At 41.3% G+C, this 18,223-nt stretch overlaps 1 protein-coding gene across 3 annotated transcripts in view; it reads right to left on the reverse strand.

Annotated features, from left to right (window-relative positions):
• ALLC (allantoicase) overlaps window positions 1-18,223 on the reverse strand; it is a 45,580-nt gene that overhangs the window by 7,456 nt on the left and 19,901 nt on the right. For 2 of the 3 annotated variants that reach the window (XM_019021608.4, XM_004028785.5), the window contains exons 4-7: window positions 17,530-17,617; window positions 16,091-16,216; window positions 14,377-14,456; window positions 12,003-12,135 (exon numbers count right to left, since the gene is read on the reverse strand). In XM_019021608.4, coding sequence (XP_018877153.3) covers window positions 12,003-12,135; window positions 14,377-14,456; window positions 16,091-16,216; window positions 17,530-17,617 — 427 coding nt within the window. The remainder of the gene's footprint in view (window positions 1-12,002; window positions 12,136-14,376; window positions 14,457-16,090; window positions 16,217-17,529; window positions 17,618-18,223) is intronic. The other variant, XM_019021609.4, reaches the window with a different exon arrangement.

The raw sequence follows: 18,223 nt of genomic DNA on the forward strand, positions 1-18,223 counted from the left end.
TAGTAGGCATTGAAGTTTTTTTCATTAAATGAACAACTCCAAGGTCAAACAGCATTTGGGAGATTCACCATACAAACAATGTTTCATGCTAGAAATAAGCATCGCTGACTCCCACACAGACTCAGGCAAGAGAACCTTATGTTTTTATTTTTACAACACCACCCTGCTTAGCAATGCGATTCAGAATACAAAAGATAATATTCACAAAATCAAATTGCTGCTGAGAACCACAGCAGCCTGAAATTAGGTCTGCAGAGCAGCAAATAGCTACCAAAATCAACTCACAGCATCTGATTCTAGTAGAACGAATGTTTTGTTTCTTCAAATATTAATTCCTAGAAGGTGGAAACCAAGCATTTTTAATATAGAAAATTAATTTAATCAAAATATTGTACTAAAACATGCCCTATAGGTTTTTATTTTACAAATTTAGTGAAAATGAGTGATCTGAAAATGTTTTGGTAAAACAATGGAAGTCTTGCTATTTACAACAAATAAAACCAAAAACTTCATTGGCATAAAACCCTAGAAAATATCCTAGAGGGAGTCATTCAGCAGGAGCTGGGCTATGAGAGTAATATCACTGCCATTCTAGTTCATTAAATATTATAATTGGCTTTAATGGTATAGAAGATATTCATCTGTTGAAAATGAAGTCAATTTCACATTTTAAAAAATAAGATTCTTCTTTACAGAGTTAATATCCAAACTTGCTTTTAGTCACAGCTGCCAAGGAATCCCAGAAATGACTCTTCATCCTCTGAGTACATCTCATTTAAACCAACCCATTCCCACTCAGTGTGTCCCTGTGACATCAGCTTGGTTTTCCCCAGCTTCCTTTCCCTTTACACCTGGATCCTAGGTGGAATCCTCATGGAGCAATTAAAGATGCCACTAAGAGTTGGGACATGAAATCTGCATGCAGGCATTGCCCATCTCTCCTCTTCAGGCCATCAATGCTGACCAATTAGGAAAGAGCTTTTATGTGCTTAGGGACCCTTCATATTCAACCCAGAAAAGCAGGGCTTCCACTCAGAAACTATTTTAGACCCTCCCTCAACTCGTGAATCCTGTGCAAATTGGGTTGGACATATAAAGTTGCTATTTTGGTGGATCAGAAATAGTCAAATAGAAATGTTTATGGCTCTACCAAAATACTTTTGTTGTATGTATCACTATTTTGCAGTTTTTTGTTTTGTTTTCTTTTGTTTTCTTTTTGAGACAGAGTCTCACTCTTGTTGCCCAGGCTGGAGTGCAGTGGCACGATCTCGGCTCACTGCAACCTCCGCCTCCCGGGTTCAGGCGATTCTGCTGCCTCAGCCTCCCCACTAGCTGGGATTACAGGCACCCGCCACCACACCTGGCTAATTTTTGTACTTTTAGTAGAGACAAGGTTTCCCCATGTTGGCCAGGCTGGTCTTGAACTCCTGACCTCAGGTGATCTGCCCACCTCAGCCTCCCAAAGTTATTTTTCTTATCTGTCTCCCACTGGGTTATTCACTTCATAAGGACAAGGACTCTGTCAATTAAATCTAACAACAAATAGTTATGGAGTTTCTCCTGTGTTCCCCATGCTGTGCTAAGTGTCAGGTGTACAAAAATGAAAATCTGGACTCACAGCACTTTCTTCATGAAGCATACACTCTGTTGGCTCTGCCCTACACATTGTCAGGAAAATGATTTTATGGCCAATGCTCAGTCTGTAGCTCAAAGTAGTTATTCCATAGTGTATGTTAAATTAACAAGTGGGGAAAAGGTCTGAATCTCTTGTAAGCTTTGCTCATTCATTTTCTTGCACTGTTTTTAGAACAGATTATTTCCGTGAGTAATTAATATTAGTAAACGTGTTTAGATCTTTCCATTTTCATGTCTCACTTTAAAGCATCATAACCAGAGAAACATTGCATCTAAAATAAGGTTCCAGAGAACCACTTCTGGCATGACGGCAGGAGAGCTTTGCTGTCCTGTTCCTCAGTGGAGCTGGTAAAATTTAGGGGGGTTGGGGGATGGGAAAACACTTCAGGTCTCTGGAAATGGTCCTAAGGGCATACGGAAAATTCGGCAACATCTATTCAAGAATATCTGCTAAAATTCAGTAAGAACAGTGAGAGTCTGCGGTATTTGAAGCAAGACCTCACCTTCACACCCTCTCCCAGATTAGCAAAGTGGAGACTGCAAACAAGTGCAGCCCATGGTTGCAGGGCTGTCTTCCCAGGAGAGGCAGGACATCAGGGCTTCTCATTCTGCCCCTATATGCCTGTTACTGAGGCTAAGCCCTGGGTGAGTGTGGTTGAGAGGCGGGGGCTCCTTTATTTGACCCAGCCCTGACTCATGGGAAAGGGTCCTATCTTGAGACATTGGCGCCACGGTGACCCATTCTCATGATCCATAAGGTGGAGGCTTCACACTGAGGGTGAGACATCCCCAGCCCTGCAAACCCTGTAACTCAGCCAGAGGAAACACCAAATCAGAGTTGCTGTTCAGCAACACCATGTTGTAGGAGCTTTGTTCCACAGGTGCCCTAGAGACAAACACCTAGCTAACCTTCCCACAGCACTAGAATATGCTCCCTGGGACTTCCCCTATTCTGATGGGCAGTAATTTGATTGCTTACTACAAATGAAGCAATCCTGGGCTTAAGGTGCCATCTAGTGCTGAAAAGTAGGCAGCTACCTAGCAGGAAATAAAATCAACAGGAAATTTATAATGATTCTCTAAGCTAAGCTTGTCCAACACATGGGCAGTGGGTCTTATGAAGCCCTTGGTGGCTTTGAATGTGGCCCAACACAAATCCATAAACTTTCTTAAAACAGTATGAGATTGTTTTGCAAAATTTTTTTGGCTCATCAGCTATCGTTAGTGTTAGTGCATTTTATGTGTGGCCCAAGACAATTCTTCGTCTTCCAATGTGGCCCAGGGAAGCTAAAATATTGGACACTCCCTACATCTAAGCAAATATATTCAACAAAAACTGAAACAACCCAGAAAGAAAAGACTGGAATAAATAACTAATGCTTCAATGCACAGGCATAGATGTATACCCATAAGAAACAACAGCAAAGAACTATGACATCCCCAAATGGACAAAGCAAGGAACCAGTGACTGATCATAATAAGACAGTGATATATGAATTCTGTGATCAATAATTCAAAATAGCAGTTTTAAGGAAACTCAGTGACCTCAAAGATAACACACAAAAGCAGCATAGAAGTTTATCAGAGAAATTTAACAAAGAGATTTCAATAATTTTTTAAAATAAAACAGAAACCTTTGAATGGAAAAATGTATTTGCTGAACCAAAAAATTCATTAGAGGCTCTTACGAATAGAATGAAGCAAGCAGAGGAAAGAATCAGTGAGCTCAAAATGGGCTATTTAAAAATACACAGAAGAGAAAAAAATGAAAAGGAATAAAGATTGCTTACAAGATATAAAAAATTACCTCAAAAGATCAAATCTAAGAATTATTGGTGTTGAGGAGGGAGTTGAGCAAGGGGTAGAAAGCTTATTCAAAGAAATAATAGAAAACTTTTCAAAACTTGATAAAGACATAAATATCCTGGTACAGAAAGCTCAAAGAAATGGATTGTATCCAAATAAGGCTACTCCAAGGCATATAAAAAATCCTAAAGGTCAAGGACAGGCTGGGTATGATGGCTCATGCCTATAATTCCAGCACTTTGGGAGGTCAAGGTGGATGGATTGCTTGAGCCCATGATTTTGAGACCAGCCTGGGTAACATGGTAAAACCCCATTTCTACAAAAAAAAAAAAACAAATACAAAAATTAGCCAGGCATGGTGGTGTGCACCAGTGGTCCCAGCTACTTGGGATGCTGATGTGGGAGGATCATCTGAGCCAAAGGAGGTTGAAGCTGCAGTGACCTGTGATTGCACCACTGGACTCCAGCCTGGGTGACAAAGTGAGACCCTGTCTCAAGAAAAAAAAAAAAAAGGTCAAGGATGAAAATATCCTAAAAGCAGCAAGAGAAAAGAAGCAAATAACATAAAGAAGCTTCAATTCATCTGACAACAGACTTCTCAATGATAACCACACAGGCCAAAAAGAAGTGGGATGACATTTTAAAGTGCTGAAAGAAAAAAATACTGCCATCCAAGAATATTGTATCTAGAAAAGCTATCTTTCAAATATGAAAGAGAGAGAAAATCTTTCCTGGATAAACAAGAGCTGAGAGAATTCACCACCACCAGTCTTAAATGAAATGCTAAAGTTCTTCCGTTTGAAAAAAAAAAAAAACACTAATGTGCGAAAAGAAAACATTTGAATTTATAAAACCCACTAGTAAAATTAAGTGCATTAACGAACTCAGAATACTCCAACACTGTAATTATAGTGTGTAATTCACTCATAACTCTAGTATGAAGTCCAAAAGACAAATCTATCAAAAATAATAATCTTTTTGTTGATATCTTTAACAGGTGTTAAAAGATAGGCTATATAAAAACATGCAAATTGAGACAACATGAAGTCAAAATGTGGGAGGAGGGATAAAGTTAAAAATGTAGAGTTTTTTTTTGTTTTTCTTTGTTTATTTCTATTTTTTTCTTTGTGATCTAAGATAAGTTGACATCTCTTTAAAATAACTTGTTATATCTATAAGATGTTTTTATAAGCCTCATGGTAACCACAGTGCAAAAACCTATAATAGATTTGCTAAAAATAAAAGTCAATTAAAACATACTATCAGAGAAAATTAGTTAACCACTAAGGCAGAAAGAAAGAAAAGGAAAGGAAAGGGAGGGGAGGGGAGGGGGGAGGGGAGGGGAGTGGGGGAGGGGAGGGGGAAGGGGAGGGGGAGGAGGGAGGGAAGGGAAGGGGAGGGGATCAGAAAACAAGAAACAAAATGACAGTAAGCTCTTACTTACTGATGACAATACTGAATGTAAATGGACTCAATGTTCCAAATAAAAGGTATACTATTGCTTAATGGACTAAGAAACAAGGCCTAACTATATGCTGCCTACAAGAAACCCACTTGACCTATAAAGACACAAATAGGCTGACAGTGAAAGGATGGAAAAAGATATCTCATGCAACCAGAGGCCAAAAAAGAGCAGGAGTAGCTACACTTATATCAGATAAAATAGACTACAAATCAAAGACTGTCAAAAAAAAAAAAAAGACAAGACACTGTATAATGATAAATGGGTCAATTATGAATATCTGTGTGTCCAACACCAGAGCTTTCAAGTCTTATATAAAGCAAACATTAATAGATCTAAAGGGATAAATAGACTGCAATACAATAATAGTAGGGGACTTCAACACCTCACTTTCAGTAATGGACAAATCGTCCAGACAGAAAATCAACAAAGAAATAGTGAAGTTGAACTACACACTAGATCTAATGGACCTAACTGACATTACAGAACATTTTACCCAACTGCTGCAGAATATGCGTTCTTTTCATCAGCACATGGAACATTCTCTAGAATATGCCATGTCATGGGCCATAAAGCAAGTCTAAACAAATTCAAAAAAGTAGAAATCATATCAAGTAACTTTTCTGACCATAATGGAATAAAACTAGAAATCAATAATAAGAGAAACATTGGAAAATACACAAACACATGTAAATTAAACAACATGCTCCTGAACAACAAATGGGTCAGTAATTAAGGAAATTTTAAAAATGCTTGAAACAAATGAAAATGGAAATACAACATACAAAAATATATGGGATACAACAAAGGCAGTACTAAGAGGGAAGTTTATAGCAATAAATACCTCTACCACAGAAGTAGAAATACTTCAAATTAATATAACAATGCATCTCAATAAACTAGAAAAGCAAGTATAAGCCAATCCCAAAATTACTAGTAGAAGAAAAAAATAAAGATCAGAGGATAAATAAATGGTGACTAAAATAATACAGAGGATCAACAAAACAAAAAACTTGTTTTTTTAAAAAGAAACAAAAGTGATGGACCTTTAGCTAGACTAATTGCAAAGAGAAAAGACCCCAAAAAATCAGAAATAGAGAAGGATACATAAAAAATGAAACTGGCTCTCTTCTCTTTTCCATTTGACAGACACCTGCATATTTTTATGCAGTGCCAGCTGTGTTCCTGAGGCAACAAGGTGAAAATGAAGGCCAGAGTAAACAAATTTGGCCACATTAAGCACCTGGTCACCAAGGCTGCTTTTAGCTCTGGCAAAGTGGATATTGTCATCATCAATGATGCCTTCATTGACTTCAACTACCTGGCCTACATGTTCCAGTAGGCTTCCACCCATGGCAAGTTCCACAATATCATCAAGGCTCAGAATGAGAAGACTGACATCAATGGAAATCCCAGCATTATCTTCCAGGAGCAAGATCCCCCCCAAAATCGAGTGAAATGACAGTGGTGCTGATTATGTTGTTGAGCCCACTAGAATCTCCATTACCATGGAGAAGGCTGGGGCTCACTTAGAGGGGTAAGCCAAAAGAGCCATCATCTCTGCCCCCTCTGCTGATGCCCCTTATGTTCATGTGGGGTGTGAATCATGAGAAGTATGAAAACAACCTCAAGATCCTTAGTAGTGCCTCATACACCACCTACTGCTTAGCCCTTCTGGCCAAGGTCATCCATGACAACTTTGGCACTATGGAGGGACTCATGACCACAGCCTATGCAATCACTACCACTCCGAAGACCATGGGTGCCCCTTCTTGGAAAAGTTGGCAGGATGGCCACAGGGCTCTACAGAACATCATCTCTGCATCTACTTGCACTGCCAAAGCTGTTGGAAAGGTCATCCCCAAGCTGAATGGAAGCTCACTAGCATGGTGTTCCATATCCCCACCTCTGTGTCATTTTGGACCTGACTTGCCGTCTGGAGAAACCTGACAAATATGATACCATCAAAAAGGCGGTGAAGCAGGCATTGGAGGGCCCCCTCAAGGGCATCCTGGGCTATAGTGAGTGCCAGGTTGTCTCCTCTGACTTTAACAGACATTCACTCTTCCAGCTTTGATGCTGGGGCTGGCATTTCCCTCAATGACTACTTTGTCAAGCTTATTCCCTGGTATGACAATGAATTTGGCAACAGGGTAGTGGAGGCCTCATGGTCCACATGGCCTCCAAAGAGTAAGAGCCCCTGGACCACCAGCCCCAGCAAGAGCACAAGAGGATTAGAGAGGTTCTCAGCTGCTAGGGAGTCCCTGCCACACTCAATCTCCCACCATACTGAGAATCTCCCCCTGACACAGTTTCCATGCCAGGCCCCCTGAAGAGAGAGGGGCCTAGGGAGCCACATCCTGTCACATACCATCAATAAAGTCCACTGTACTCAGCCAAAAGGAAATGTGACCACAGAATTACAAAGATCAATTAGAGACTATTATGAACAACTACATACCAACAAATTGGAAAACCTAGAAGAAATGGATACATTTCTGGACACATGCAATCTACCAAGATTGAACCATGAAGAAATAGAAAACCTTAATAAACCAATAATGAATGATGAGATCAAAGCTGAAATTTAAAAAGTCTCCCATTAAAGAAAATTCCAGGACCTAATGGCTTCCCTGCTGAATTCTACCAAACATAAAAGAAATAACTAATACCAATTTTACTCAAACTCTTCAAGAAAATTGAAGCAGGAGTACTTCCAAACTCATTCTACAAGGCCAGTATTACCCTGATACCAAAACCAGACAAAAACAACAACAAAAAAAGAAAACTACAGGTTAATATCACTGATGGACATAGATGCAAAAATCCTCAACAAAATACCAGCAAACTGAATTTAACAACACGATAAACAGATCACTCACCATGATCAAGTGGAATTCGTTCCAGGAAGGCAAGCATGTCTCAACATACATGAATCAATAAACATGATACATCACTAACTGAACCAAGAACAAAAACCATATGATCATTTCGATAAATGCTGGAAAGCATCTGATAAAATTTAACATCACTTCATGATAAAAAAAAAAAACCCTCAATAAATTGGGTATAGAAAAAAAACTACCTCAAAATAACAAAAGCCACATATGACAAACCCACAGGTAACATCATACTTAATGGACAAAAAATGAAAGCCTTTTCTCTAAGATCTGGAACAAGACAAGGATGCCCACTTTCACCGCTTTTATTAACATAATATTGGAAGTCCTGGCTGGAGCAATTATGCAAGAGAAATAAATGGCATCCAGATTGAAAAGAAAGAAGTCAAGTTCTCCTTCTTCATAGACAATATGATCTTATACTTAGAAAAACCTAGACTCCACCCAAAAACTATTAGAACTGATAAACTAATTCAGTAGATTTTTAGGATACAAATTCAACATACAAAAGTCAGTAGCATTTATACACACCAACAATGAATAATCTACAAAATAAAACAAGAAGGCAATCGCATATACAATAGCTACAAAAACTATAAAATACTGAGGAATCCATTTATCCTATGAAGTGAAAGAGCTATACAAGGAAAACTATAAAACACTGATGAAATATATTGAAGAGGACACAGAAAAAATGGATATTCCGTGCTCCTAGACTGAAAGAATTAATATTGTTAAAATGACAGTACTATCGAAAGCAATTTACAGATTCAATTCAATCCCTATTAAAATACCAATGATATTCTTCTCAGAAATATTTTAAAAAGTAAAATTTAAATGAAAGACCCTGAATAACCAAAGCAAAAAAAACAAAGCTGAAGGCATCACACTACCTGACTTCAAAATGTACTATGAAGCTATATAACCAAATCAGAATGGTTATGGCATAAAAACAGACACACAATAGAGAACCCAGATATAAATCAACACATTTACAGCCAACTCATTCTCAACAAAGGCACCAAGAACATGCAATGGGGAACAGTCTCTTCAGTAAATGGTGCTGGGGAAACTAGATAACTGCATGCAGAAGAATGAAACTAGACCCCTATCTCTCACCTTATGCAAAATGAAATCAAAATGGATGAAAAACTTAAATCTAAGACCTAAAACTATGAACATTCTAGAAGAAAACATTGGGGAAATGCTCTAGGACATTGGTCTTGGCAAATATTTGTGTGTAAGACCTCAAAAGCACAGGCAACAACAGGAAAAACAGACAAATGGGATTACATCAAGCTAAAAGGCTGCTGTCAAAGGAAATAACAAAGTGAAGTGACAACCCATAGAGTTGGAAAAAAATATATTTGCAAACTATCCATCTAAGAAGGGATTAATAACAAGAATATATAAGGACAACTCAATAGCTAACAACTCAGTAGTGAAAAAAATAATTTATAAATGGGCAAAAGTTCTGAATAGATATTTCTCAAAAGAAGGCATACAAATGGGCAACAGGTATATTTTTTAAATGCTCAACATCTCTAATCATCAGAAAAATGCAACTCAAAACCACAATGAAATGTCATACCACCTCAGTTGAAATGGCTTTTGATATGGTCTGGTTCTGTATCCCCACTCAAACCTCATCTCTAATTGTAATCCCCACATGTCCAGGGAGGGACCTGGTTAGAGGTGATTGGATGAGGGGGTGGTTTTCCCCATGCTGTTCTTCTGATAGGGAGTTCTCGTGAGATCTGATGTTTAAAAGTGGCTCTTCCCCCTTTCTCTGTCACTCTCTGTCTGTCTCTGTCTCTCTCTGTCTCTCTCTCTCTCTCTCGATCCTCCTGCCGTGTAAGACATGCCTTGCTTCGCCTTCTCTTTCTGCCATGATTGTAAGTTTCCTGAGGCCTCCCCAGTCATGTAGAACTGTGAGTTAATTAAACCTCTTTTGTTTGTAAGTTACCCAGTCTCAGGTAGTATCTTTATAGCAACATGAGAGCAGAGTAATACCGCTTTTATTTAAAAAGACAGGGGGAATAGTGGATGCTAGCGAGGATGTGGAGAAAGTGAAGCCCATGTACACTATTGGTGAGAATGTAAATTAGTACACTCACTATGGAAAACTATGAAAACTCCTCAAAAAAACTAAAAATAGAACAATAGATTCATCCAGCAATCTCACTACTGTGTATATATCCAAAAAAAAGTAAATCAATATACTGAAGAGATATATGCACTTCCAAGTTTACTGTGACACTGTTTACAATGTCACAGCCAAAATATGAAATCAAAGTTAAGTGCCCATTAATGGAGGAATAGATTTTAAAAGTGGTATATATACACAATGGATTGGGGATGGATACCCCATTCTCCATGATGTGATTATTATTCATTGCATGCCTGTGTTAAAACATTTCATGTACCCCATAAATATATATACATATATACCTACTATGTACCCATAATTGAAAATATTTTAAAAAAGAAAATATGGTATATATACATATACCATGGAATACTATGCAGCCATAAAAAGGAATGAAATAATGGCATTCACAGCAACCTGGATGGAGTTGGAGACCATTATTCTAAATGAAGTAGTTCAGGAATGGAAAACCAAACATCATATGTTCTCAGTTATAAGTGGGAGCTAAGCTATTAGGATGCAAAGACATAAGAATGATACAATGGGGGGAAGGGTGGGGGGTGAGGGATAAAAGGCTACACACTGGATACAGTGTACACTGCTCTGGTGATGGGTGCACCAAAATCTCAGAAATCACCACTAAAGAACTTATCCATGTAACCAAACACCACCTGTTCCCCCAAAAACCTGTTGAAATTTGTTTAAGACAAGTGAATAGAGATCTGAAGATAAATTTTTCCAAATAAAACATACAAATGGCCAATAAACATATAAAAAGATGTTCCTCCTCATTAGTCATCAGGGAAATGCACATCAAAACCACAATGAAACACCACTTCACATCCACTAGGACGACTATAAACAAAAAGTAAGACAGAGAGTGCTGGGAAAGATAGGGAGAAATCAGCACTCCTTTACGTGGCTGGTAAGAATGTAAAATAGTGCAGCACTTTCGGAAAAGCCTAGTAATTCTTCAAACAGTTAAACACAGAGTTATCATATGACCCAGAAAGTCCAATCTTAGGCATACACTCAACAAAAGAAAGCATATATCCACACAAAATCTTGTACACAAATGTTTACAGCAGCATTGTTCAAAATAGCCAGCAGATGGAAACAAGTGTCTGTCAACTAATGAATGGGTAAACAAAATGTGGTAGTGGTTGAGTATCCCTTATCTGAAATGCTTGAGACCAGAAGTGTTTGGATTTCAGTTTTTTTAAATATTTGCATTATACTTACTGGTAGAGTGTCCCAAATCCAAAATCTGAAATATTCCAGTGAGCATTTCCTTTGAGCATCATGTCAGCACACAAAAAGTTTTGGATTTTGGAACATTTCAAATTTTGGGGCTTTCAGATTTGAGATGCTCAACCTGTATTAGCCTTACACAAAAAGAAATAAAGTGTTAATACATGTTACAACATGGATGAATCTTGAAAACATTATACTAAGTGGAAGAAGTCAGACACAAAAGACCAATATTATATAATTCCTACTTATATGAAATGTCCAAAATAGTCAAAACTATCAAGACAAAAAGTAAATTAGTGGTTGCTTTGGGATAGGGAAGATGAGGGATGATAGCTAAAGGATATGGGGTTTCTTTTTGAGGTGATAAAAATGTTCTAAAGGTATGGTGATGGTTGCACGTGTCTATGCATATGCTATACATCATTGATTGTACACTTCAAATGGGTGAACTGCATGTTAATTATATCACAATAAAGCTATTAAAAAATAAAATGAGTCATTTGTACATACCACTTCAGCTGCTAATATAACATACTTGTGAAATCTAGTTAGGATCTATCTAACCTAATACAACTTAGTTCCACCACATCCTAATTTACTTGATAATTTTTCAATAACCACCTATTGATGTGTGGATTAAAACAAGAATTTTCTAGAGCATAAAAAGGAGAAATTACAATCCTGAAATGCTAGAGAGATCAATTACAAAGAAGGAAAGAGCAAGTCATTTTATATTTTATAAACATGTCAACATAAAGAAGCCATGGAACTGGCGATAAGTCCATGTCACGATTACCTGGGAAAATGTTGAGTCTGATATGAGTCCATCTCTGCTGGGAATTGACAAGAAAATAGTTGTGGCCGGAAGCAGGGTTTCCTGGCTTAAGCGCAGTCATGGGAACCAAGTAACTCCAGTCGTCGGATTTTAGCTAGCAATAAATATAGAAATGTCAGCAATTGCTCTTGAAAACAATAAATTCTGTCATCCTATTGCCTCTGTGGCACTTAAGGTGTGGAGATACTTTGGAATAAAAATTAATGATGGATGCCGGGCACGGTGGCTCACGCCTGTAATCGCAGCACCTTGGGAGGCCGAGGCGGGCGGATCACAAGGTCAGGAGATGGAGACCATCCTGGCTAACACGGTGAAACCCCGTCTGTACTAGAAATACAAAAAATTAGCCGGACATGGTGGCGGGCACCTGTAGTCCCAGCTACTCGGGAGGCTGAGGCAGGAGAATGGCGTGAACCCGGGAGGCGGAGCTTGCAGTGAGCCGAGATCGTGCCACTGCAGTCCAGCCTGGGTGACAGAGCGAGACTCCGTCCCAAAAAATTAACAAACAAATAAATAAATAATGATGGATACCTAATGAAACACTTTAATAAAAATAGTACATATCAAGCCCCATGTTTTTTTTTTCCATTTTTAAATTTTATTTTTATTATTTATTTATTTATTTTTGAGACAGGGTCTCATTTTTAGCCCAGGCTGGAGTGCAGTGGCCTGATTCAGCTCACTGCAAACTCCACCTCCCAGGTTCAAGTGATTCTCTTTTTTTTTTTTTTTTTTACTTTATTTTATTTATTTATTTTTTTATTGATCATTCTTGGGTGTTTCTCACAGAGGGGGATTTGGCAGGGTCATAGGACAATAGTGGAGGGAAGGTCAGCAGATAAACAAGTGAACAAAGGTCTCTGGTTTTCCTAGGCAGAGGGCCCTGCGGCCTTCCACAGTGTTTGTGTCCCTGGGTACTTGAGATTAGGGAGTGGTGATGACTCTTAACGAGCATGCTGCCTTCAAGCATCTGTTTAACAAAGCACATCTTGCACGGCCCTTAATCCATTCAACCCTGAGTGGATACAGCACATGTTTCAGAGAGCACAGGGTTGGGGGTAAGGTCACAGATCAACAGGATCCCAAGGCAGAAGAATTTTTCGTAGTACAGAACAAAATGAAAAGTCTCCCATGTCTACCTCTTTCTACACAGACACGGCAACCATCCAATTTCTCAATCTTTTCCCCACCTTTCCCCCCTTTCCATTCCACAAAACCGCCATTGTCATCATGGCCCGTTCTCAATGAGCTGTTGGGTACACCTCCCAGACGGGGTGGTGGCCGGGCAGAGGGGCTCCTCACTTCCCAGTAGGGGCGGCCGGGCAGAGGCGCCCCTCACCTCCCGGACGGGGCGGCTGGCCGGGCAGGGGGCTGACCCCCCCACCTCCCTCCTGGACGGGGCGGCTGGCCGGGCAGAGGGGCTCCTCACTTCCCAGTAGGGGCAGCCGGGCAGAGGCGCCCCTCACCTCCCGGATGGGGCGGCTGGCCAGGTGGGGGGCTGACCCCCCCACCTCCCTCCCGGACGGGGCGGCTGGCCGGAAGGGGGGCTGATCCCCCCACCTCCCTCCCGGACGGTCAAGCCCCATGTTTAATAAAAAACAGAATAAAGGCCTGTTTTGTTTTCACTGATCAAAACAGCCAGTGGGTGATGGTGGCAGAGGCTTGCAAATGAAGGACAAGATCTCAGACCCCTCCAAATGTCTTCACCTTGAGGTGTGGTGAGGTGAACATTCAAATAAAAACCAAGGCTACTGCCATGCTCCATGACCTCTGGGGAAATCTGCTGGCCTGAGCCTTGTAACCATTTTCTCTAGGTTAGCACTTCTCAAACTAACGGCCCTGTTTACTGTTGCTGTTATTTACTTTCCTGTCTGTTATGGATCAACATTTCTGTAAAAAACAATGCAAACTATTACTAAATAAACATTAAAAAAACAAGAATGTACCAAAACACAAGGCCTATTTATTTTTTTCCCCCGTTTCTTTTATTAAATTCTCCACACACAAAAGTTACTTCAAGTTACATCAAGTTGGTATAAAAAGTGTTTAAACGCTTACTATCAGTTTCTGTATGTGCGCTTATCGGGGCCAGCAGCCATTTGCAGATGGGTGCTGGCGGAACCCTTTGAGAAGACTTTGGGCCATGATGCTCACTCTTCCCAGGTTGAATGAACCACTGAGACGTTTGCAAGGCCACAGTGGGTAAGCAAATGATGTGGGGAGCATCAGGGCTGGGCGTCCCAAAGAATCGCCTTGCACAGCCAGGTGTGCAGAGCAGTTTCCCTACTCTCCTAATAATTGGTGACAAGACCCAATTCATTTGGGGGAGATGTACCTCAGCAATGGCTTCAAACTCCTCAGGAGTGGCTGCAGCTCCTGTCCTGATTCCTCTTTCTGGGATTTCTGGTAGTTTATCTGTAGTTGGAATGACCATTCAGGATTAAGATTAGGGTTCAAAATCAAAGGGAATCTACTCTCTTGGTGGTTTGTATGGTAATTCTCGCTTTGCAAATAACACTAAAGATATTTCAAAGTATCAAATGATCAAAGTAATAGACACACTTGTTGAAGTTCCTCAATATTTTATATATTAACAGTCATTTCAAAAAATAGTACAAGATGTTTGATACTACATTTGCTTGTCAAATAGTAAATGTCATCTCCAAGTTAGCTCAAACTTCAACAAGTTTATCACATTGCTGGAGTTTTCAAAGTTGGACTATTACAAGGTCAATTCCAGAAACACCACCTCTCCCAGTGGCATCCTTAGAATTGATACTGGGGCAATTCAGAAATAGAAGCACTCATGGACAGTTGAGGGGCTTGCCGAATCAATCTTACTCGTTTGTCATTGGTCATTTCCACTTTTAGAGTAGCATCTCTTGTAGCATCATTTCCTGTTCAGGTGCCCCAGCCCTCTTCAGGGAGCAGGGCCCGTTCATGTCCACAGAGCCTCATGCAGTGCTGTGCACATAGCATGTTCAGTGTAAACTTGCCAACCCACATTGACTTATCTTCCCTAAGTACATGTATAAACACACACATAATTGTATATTTTTTAATTAATGCTAAAGTCAACATCAGATGGTATCAAAGGAATAAAAATACAGGTCTGTGGAGACAAAGTGACTCCATCTTGGATGCAAATCTGCCATGTCAATGTCTGATTAGCCTCAATCCTGTGAACACGTCCTGATTCCAACTTGATTTACTGTCCTTAGTCCAGAACATGTCAACCTTGATGTTATCGCACAAATTAGAGGCTGTGACGCACACAGCCCTCTTCCCTGTTCTGGAGGCTGCCTTCAGTTGTCCCGCTGGAGCACGCAGACCCTTTCCCTACAGCATGTGAGCCCTGAGTCCGGGCAGTAACAGTGCAGAGATTTACCCATCTCGCTGCTGCCCAAGGCCACGCTTCTGTCCGTAAGTTCCCCCAATAAAATACCCGTTACCAACAGACTGGATTTGTCAGCCTCTTTCTTTGGTTTCTTGGCTTCCTCGGCACCTGAGGTCTGCTCTGTGTATATGGCCCTTTCACAGAATATGTCTCATTTATAGAGCCTGCAAGATTCATAGGTCCAGCATTCCAAGACGCAGATAGGAACCCTTGCCTAAAATGCCATAGCAGCTGCCCCATCACACACACTGGGACAGCCCAAAGCAGGGCTGGTGCTGCTCACCCCACAGCTGTCCCAGACCTGGTCCACATCACCCGGGTCATCTGAGGCACAACCCACTCCCTCCCGCCCACCCAGCAACCTGCTCACCCACGTTCCAGGGATGATGGCCTGCCTCTGCGTGAAGCTGAAGGACCGTGGGAATGATAAAATCTATATCTGGCTGTTAACACTATTAAGCCACAAATCAAAAACCACAGAGCGCTCTACTAGGAGTCCTGGTCCTACAGCCCCGTTACAGTAAAGTAGCCTTAGTCAAGCCCCTGAAGCTGTCTGGGTGGTAGGGAAAGTGAGCAGTTGTGGGGGTGTGGCTGGCCAGAGGAGCCATGTGACCCATAATTCTCATTTTGGGGACAGTGGTTCCTAACGCACCTTCTTCCAAGTTTGCTGCTTGAATGGACACTCGAGGAGCATAATCTCCCGTGAAGTAAGAAACGTCCACATCGAAGCCCCGGATGACTCCTTGTATCCCCAGCCTGAGGACACACCAGTCGTGACCTGCGCAACACAGAGGACAAGAGCAGTCTCGTTAGGGCCAACACAGCAGATGCTGCATGCAAGGCAGTGCACCCCACATGCACCTGACCCACAGCAGGGGCCACTTCCGTCCATCACAGAAAAAACTGTTCAGGGTGGTTCTTAGCTAATATGACTGTAGGATCTCTCATAACCTGGCCACATGTGACCACCATTCCCCAGTGAAAATCCTCAGTTCTAGCCAGAAGAGAATATGCACAAGCTGGGATCCAGGAAGACCTGATTCTGGTTCCAAATGGATCATTTCCTATGACTGTCCTTGGCAAATTATTTACCTCTTACAGTAGAGAATCTCATTTTCTCAACTGTAAATTAGGGATGCCATTAGCTTCCATAAAGCTTAAACTGAGTGTGCGATGTAGAAAGCACCTCACCAAGCTCAGCAGGTAGTAAGCAGAGCTGGTTCTCCTGCAGACACTGTGTTCATTGTCCTCTCAAGCTCAGGAACTGACACAGCACCCTCCAGCCTCCAGCCCCACCACTGGTCAGACACCTGCCTGCATCTACCAAAGCCTTCAGAGTCTTGAAGTCAAGTCTGCCACTATTGAGTTCTTGGTTATTTACTGCCAGATATTAACTCACCTTAAAATGTCCAGATTTGTTAGAAACTAATACTGTTTCAAGTACTGTAGAAAGTTAGAAAACTAGAAATATCGAATATTTCTGTAATACTTGAGATAGTGGCAAGTAAAAATCCAATTATCAACCTAATGCCTGGATTTTTTTGCTTTTCTTCAACTTCAAAAGGTATATTTTGATTGAGACTGAGTAATAGCAATGAATAAAAATTGCATAAAATCATAAAAGACAGTGGGTACAGTGTTGAGGACAGACCCTGGCCCAGTCCCCAGCTTATCTTGCTAGCAGTGTGCCCTGGGCTGAGTCCGGGAATCTGTTTCCATGGCGGTTAAACGGGGATAAAGAGACCTACTCCAGAGGACTGTAGTAAGGACCCAGAAGATGCACGCTGCCTAATGCCTGCCACATTGCTCAGTGAGAATCCACTCTTTTTTCCATCCACAGACCTCACCAGGGTTTTCATTTTCCCGACAACGTGCTTCTCACCCTTTGTGCCTGGTGGGACGTCAGTGACCGGGCTCATGCCGCCCCTTCCTGACTTAGAGCCTGATGTTCAGATAAGGACATCCAAGATTACAGAGCATTCCAGGGCCCCATGTTAAAGTTGACCCAAAACGGACACTGGCTTTGCCACAGCCTGTGTTTTTAACTTTGCAGTGTCAGCTACACTGCGATGAGCGAACCGTTGTTATTACCTGGAATCCTTTTCCTCCTGGTCTCCCAGCCATCCATCCATTTCCCAAACTCCGTATATTCATGCCCTTTGAAGCACGGGCTGTCACTCTAGGGCAAAGACCACAACAAGGTGATCATTAACATTCATGTGATCTCCTGGCTTCCAGCAAGTCCACTTCTGTCCCACAGTGCCAGAGGAACGGTGCAAACCAGGGTCTAGGGGAGCCTCTGCCACCACCTTCATGCCCAGCTAGCCCCTTCCAGATTGAGGGATGCCTCTGCTTTTATCATCTTCAGAGAAAGAAATGTGACTTCTTTGTGGGCCTCAGAACACAGAATTGACCGCTGATAGCAGCAGGTACAACCACATCACCAGGCAGTCTGTGGGCCGCACAAATGCAATTCCCAACAGCAACGTACATGGGTATTGAAGTGAAATAGGCTGGTCAGATTTCCAAGCAGGCCAGGTAGACTATTCAATAAGGAATTCATCCAAAGTCATAGGAAGAGTAGGCTGGACGCTCAGGGTCCAGGTGAACCCACACAGCACACTCTGCAACCCCCTGAGGAAATGCGTGGTCTCTGATGCCCCACACAGCCTCCTTAGACAGCTGAGCGCACTTCTTCATCTTCCAGAACGAGGAGGATACACGCATCCTCGCAGGAGTGTCATGAAGTTGGAATAGCCGACATGAAAGACCCTCGAATAGTGTG

The sequence above is a fragment of the Gorilla gorilla genome, chromosome 12, assembly GCF_029281585.2.
Source record: "Gorilla gorilla gorilla isolate KB3781 chromosome 12, NHGRI_mGorGor1-v2.1_pri, whole genome shotgun sequence".
In the NCBI taxonomy this organism is placed as follows: domain Eukaryota; kingdom Metazoa; phylum Chordata; class Mammalia; order Primates; family Hominidae; genus Gorilla; species Gorilla gorilla.